The sequence below is a fragment of the Glarea lozoyensis genome (assembly GCF_000409485.1).
Source record: "Glarea lozoyensis ATCC 20868 chromosome Unknown GLAREA5, whole genome shotgun sequence".
NCBI classification, from domain to species: Eukaryota; Fungi; Ascomycota; class Leotiomycetes; order Helotiales; family Helotiaceae; genus Glarea; species Glarea lozoyensis.
In genome coordinates, this window is record NW_007361000.1 from 563,321 (window position 1) to 569,320 (window position 6,000).

Sequence of the window (6,000 nt, forward strand, 5' to 3'; positions counted from 1 at the left end):
TAATATGAGCACATAAAGCACGTCTACACAGAGGTTTCGTATATCACAATTTTTTTCAACTCTTCTCCATCGCCAGCAGTAAGCGCTTGCCATCATTCACCCAAGGCGGTTTGTAGGTTCTGTCACTTGAGGAACGCCGTCTATTATGCACGTAGAAAACTCTGCTAAAAAATTGCCAGTGTTCAGATTCCACGATATTTATAGATGTATGAAAGAGTTATTGGCTTACATGGTTATGAATATGACTTGGTAAGGTTAGCTATCCCTAAGCATATAAGCAAGTCACAGTTTTCGCACTCCCTAAAGCTTTTTGTTCAATCTTCACCTCTCTGAGCTGTTCATATGTTGGTTTGAATTAAATTATCAAGAATCATTGAAGTAGAAATTTCTGGTTCCTACCACTACACAGAGATGAGTTTCTCTCAGTAAAACAACTTCCCATCATATTCAGGTCTATCACTGCCTCAAGAAAATATCCCAAGAACACATAGTCATTATTGCAAAAACTCTACAATACCACAGCCATCTCCCATCTCTTCCCAGGACCAATTACTCAACTAGCGACCCACATCCAACCTCCTAGCATCCAACATATTAGACAAAGCCATTATTCGGTCCACTATCTGACTCCCGAACAAAATATCCACCGAAGCATCGGGTACGCACATCGATAATTAAACAACCTAAATTCGGAACACATCAGGATCATCAACACCTCGCACGAATACGCCATGTGATCACCTTGCTTGTAAATCCCCGATGTCATACAACACCCGCTGGGCGCGAGATCTATATTACAATATTGACCACCACTTTGACGGGTAGCGGTCCCGAAGAAGTTGTACAGAACATGGCACATGGCATTTATGTTCCGAAGTCACACAGGACACTTTAAAGCTGAGGAGAGGTTTGAGTAAAACGCCAATTGCCCACGCGGTTGTCAAAGTACGAAACGTGTGGAAGGAGGTTAAAAAGTTCCGAAGTTACGTGACCGAGGCGTGGTTGAATAGTTTTAGCCATGTGGTCAAATTGCCGAGTAGCACTAACTTCGCGTTCGGAATTCTTGAAAGGTGTAATCAGGTTTAGCTAAGTTTACGGGTGGGCAACGAAGCTTTCCAGCATTGTGAAGCAGAAATTTAGGAAATCACGATTCTGTCCATAACGCTAACCGGTTAGGGTTTGGGTTAGGGGTAAGTTAGGGTTAGAGGTTAGGTTCAGGGTCAGGTCGTTTCTCTTTTAGGTTTAAACACCCTACTAGCGTTATGGACAGAATCGAGGAGTCCGAAATTTACTAATGGAAGGTCCCAAGATGCGAGAGAAGCGCAAGAATATCAGATAGGTCCGAAACAAGGTGAAAATCCCCGGCAAGACACAGATCCCCCCCAAATCCTCCCGCCGGGCATGTACCTCCCCATGGTATCGGGCCCTTTACTCTTGCCCAGAAGCTAACACGTCAAAGGCTGTTTTTAACACGTCAAAAATTGCTTTTCTGATACACAGCTTTAAACGCAGTCAAGATAGAAAACGTAAGGTACTATCAAATTACACTTCCCCTATACTCCAACCCTACTATACACAACCCATCGAAAACATTTAACAATTCCTCACTCTGCAAATACGGCTTGAAAAGCAAATACCCGCAACACCACACGCCATTCCAAACATCTCCCAGACCACAGAGTTACAGACACGATGCATGAATACATACATACATACACCCTACCATCCCCTCCCACCAACACCTACCCCCCAAAAAAGCAACCTCCCACACAATACCGCCTACCCGGACACCCGGCCACCACCACCCATCCCAAACTCTCCCGTCCCTTCAAACGACTCGCACCCGTCAGCCCGTCCCTCACCTGCCGTCAGCCCGACAAAAAAGCAAACAACCATCTAAATTCCAGCTCGGTTAAGCGAGGTACGGCATTGAATCACCTCACTAACAAAAAGCAAGTTAAATCACTAGGTACTATAACGCGTCGAAATACCTCCGTACCAGCACAACGCTGTTATCAACGTTAGCCCTGCCACACGTAAGCCACAAAATTGCGTAGCTGACGTTCCGTCCCTGTATGGTCCGTCACATTGGGAATGGGCATAGAGATTGGCGAGTATGTCTCTCATGACAAACGATGATGGAAGTTGTGATGAAACAGATTTATGATATGATAGGTAGAATATTATTATATCCATATTTTCAACTCCGCGATCATGGGGATAGTCTTTTGAATCCACCATAGAAATTGATATCTATCTATCTGATCATACACAAAAAAATAGCCCAGATAAAACTCCCCCCTTCCAATACCCCCATTTAATTCCATACCCCCACGACGGCAAGAAATCGCAGTGATATTACAATCGCGGGTATAACAGTTCCCTAACCCGCAATGTGTAACGAGAAATGAAACCCTTCTCGGGATGAGAAACCATTTGCACTGCAAGCCGAAATACTCGGATCACCTACTCATCGGAGTCCTCAGCTGCAGGTGCTGGATCAGCCATCGGTGTATCCCCATTCGCGGTGGCAGGAGAGTCGTCTCTCGCAGCAGGTTCTTCATCCTCGTCCTCATCGTCGGAATCAATCATTGCACGGCGATTTTTCCGTTTCGCAGGGGCGGGAGCTGCTTCATCCTCATCAACATCCATAGATGCAGGTGCGTCACTCAAGACTTCATCATCCATCTCCTTTAGAGCATCGGCTGCACCGTTATCACCATCGCTATCGCTCTCGACAACAATCTCGCTACTCTTGAATTTGCTGGGCTTGTCGTTTGCCCCTTTCTTTGCCAATCTCCTCTTCTTCTTTGGCTTTTCTTCATCGCTATCATCACCACTACCTCTCTTTGCGCGACGCCTTGGCTTTGGCTCTCGCTCCCCACCACTCTCATCATCTGTAATTCCATCATCATTCTTCTTCTTGCGTTTTCCGCCACCTCCACGAGGTTTCTTCTTTCGCTTAACTTTGTCACCAGTCTCACTATCAGTCGTAAGTTCCGCAGCTTCTCGTGCTCTGTCTTCCTCGGCCCTCAGATCAGCAAGTTCACGATCCTTCTCAGCGATCTTTTGCCGCTCTTCGGCAATCTTAAGCTTTCGATCGAGCTCAGCTTGCTGTGCTGCCTTCTTGGCATCCTCCCGCCTCTTCAGTTCCTCTTCTCGCTTCTGTTTGGCAGCTTGGAGTTTTTCAAAGTTCTTTTCCTCGTACTCTTTCTGAGCTTGAATAGACCGCTCCAACTGTTTGCGCATGGTGTTTCGAGCCATGTTCGCTCGCTGCTCAATATCGTGTTTTGGAAAGGGTGTTTGTGGGTGCTGGGCAATTGCTTCTAAAGACTCAATCGCCGCTTCCAGTCCCTCAGCAGCAGCCTGAACCTCTGCCAGGGTTCGTTGTGCCTCTGGCGTCCCGTAAACAGCAGTAGCAAGCTGTATATGAACGAATGCAACATTGAACTTGAAATGAACCTGTTCTGGCGCGAGCTCAAGAGCCTGTGAAATGTTAGCAATTAGAGAGTGCATATAGTATTGCTTGACTCACTTTCAGAGAATATTCAAGGGCATTTTTGTAACCTGTCAAGTTCTTCTCAGCCCTGCCCTTTGCCAACCAAGTCCGGCCTAAGCATGCCAGAATTTGAGCATCACGAGACCTATCCTTCGACAAAGCAGCTTCATAATGTTCAACAGCCTTGCTGTACTGGTGTAGCTCGGCGAAAACGTGACCCAAATTGACAAACACGCTCGGATCTTTGACTGTTTCTCGAACCTTGACGAAGATCGATAATGCAGTTTTGAGATCCTTCTTGTCTTCAACAAGAGCGATTGCAATCCCCTGAGCGGCGTAAGCGTTCTTTGGGTCAAGCTGTAAAGCTTTGTCAAAAAATTCCACAGCTTTGGTATACATGGCGCTTCGTTTTTGTTTGTCTTGGTCTGTCTCTCGTCGCATTTCACGGGCTGTCATCAAATACAAGTTTCCCATGCCTATCAAAGCATACCGGTCGTGCTTGTCGTAACCCTGCAGAGTATGTTTGTAATGGCGTAATTCGGAATCTTCAGCAAGATTCCCAATCTTCTTGCGAGAGTTGACCCGCCCTAGATACCACCCATATAGCGCTCTGACTTCGAGGTCAGCGGACGCGTCTTTGTAGAGCTCACCCATTTTTTTCGGTCCGTCGTCAGTTGGGTTTTGTCGGAGCGCAATGTAGGCTTGCCTCGTCCTCGCATCAGTATAGTTATCGTGACGCGCCAGTAGCCCTTCATAGACGGTATTGGCTTCGTCGAGCTGGCCGCTAGCCTCGTATGTACGACCAAGATTATAGCTGATAGTCGTGACAAGTGCATCACCATCAAGTTCTTCTTGGGTTTCGGTGATTTTCATACACGCATTGAGAGCCACTTGGAACATGGCTCCAGCTTGCTCAAACTTTTCAGACTGGTAATAGAAACAGCCCATATTATTGAGAAGCTGAGGCGGCAGACCTTCCCTCAGGGACTCTTTCAAAGCTGCAATTTCCTCAGGGTCATCCGGTTTTTCGTCCTTGGGAAGACGATCATATTCAATCTGTTCGACCTGCTGAAGGCACTGCAAGCTTTTCTCTGGCTGGTCTACCTCGTAAAGGCGAGCAAGATTGAGGAGCACCGAAGAATCAGCAATGAGGTTCTTCTTTGGGTCCTTCCAGGCATTTCTTGCGGTTTCAAGATAACCAATCGCCTTCTTAAACTCGGTGGATTTGTCCTCCTTAACAGCGCTTTGCTGGCTGACAAAGACTTCCTCCGCATAAAGCGTACCCAAAAGAACCATAGCCTCAATGTTCTTTGACTGCTGAATTATTTTCTCCAGTCGCAATTTCGCTTCTCCAAAATCACTCTTCAAGACCGCCAACTGTGCAGCACCAAATTTAGCAGGGAGATATCCACGTTCTGCTCCACCTCTCGCCTCATCAGCTCGGCGGTAGTAGTCAGTTGCCCTTTCATAATCTTCATCGTAGTGCTCTTTTCGAGCTAGGAGATACCAGCCATCACTGGCAATGGCGTTAACATCCGTATACTGGATTGCTTTGTGAGCAAGAGTATCAACGTTGGGAAGAGACTTTCGCGACAAGAAGTAGCCAGCAAAGGTAGCGCAAGTCAACGGAAGATCTTTGTCCGCTTTGAAAGCTTTTTGTGTGTATTCCGTCATTGCCTTCTTGTATAGGCGAATAAATTCTGGCCCGTTCGTCGGTACATGCGCGCTGGCATCGAGGTAGAAAAGACCGAGTAGGATATTTGCGGTTTTCGAATCTGGACTTATCTCCAACGCCCGTTCCCAGGCCGTCTTTGCATCCTCCTTAAAACCAAGCTGCCAGAAACAACACCCAATTCCTATCCGTGGATCTGGGTCTACCAATTCCGGCATCTTGTGAAGAACCTCTTGATATCCTTCCAGCGCTTCCGCAAACTTTCCAAGAGAATAAAGAGCGCGCGATTTGCCCAGTACAGCCATCATATTTCTTCCTTGCGAGACCCGAATTGCATCTTCAAAAGACTTCAACGATGCTCGCAGAATTTCCGCCTTGTCAATATCGATCGCACCAGGCGCGGCAGACTTCGAAGGAGGTTGCAGTGACGCCTTCAGTAATTGTAGAACTCCGCGAGCCAGAAACAGAGGTGGGAACGCCGGGTTTATTCGAAGGGCTTCATTCAACGTAGACGTTGAAAGCCCCAGAAAATAGTCCTTCGTCCTGGCCTCAGAGGGCAGTACACCTTCCGGTGCAACTCGAGGTGCCTCCCTACTTTTCCACAAATACATCCAACACAAGCAGGTAAGCATGCTGAGTTTCTCTCTGGGGCCGCCCCTCATGACCTGACCTCCCTTAATCAACAGCTCGATTGCCGTATCGACTTTCTTTTGTTTGGCATACGCCAACGAAACAGTCATCCAGTATGTTCGCGCCGCGCCTTCATTTTCCAACAGCGTACATAACTCGGTTGTATCGTCTAATAGCTCTTCCAAATCGATTTCAACAG

At 47.1% G+C, this 6,000-nt stretch overlaps 1 protein-coding gene across 1 annotated transcript; it reads right to left on the reverse strand.

Annotated features, from left to right (window-relative positions):
* Positions 1–2,466: 2,466 nt before the first annotated feature.
* GLAREA_04392 (TPR-like protein) lies at positions 2,467–5,911 on the reverse strand (the record flags this gene model as incomplete). The annotated part of the gene is made up of 2 exons (XM_008086769.1): positions 2,467–3,486; positions 3,536–5,911. The coding sequence occupies 2 exons, from the start codon at positions 5,909–5,911 to the stop codon at positions 2,467–2,469; spliced, it is 3,396 nt and encodes a 1,131-aa protein (XP_008084960.1).
* Positions 5,912–6,000: the final 89 nt, after the last annotated feature.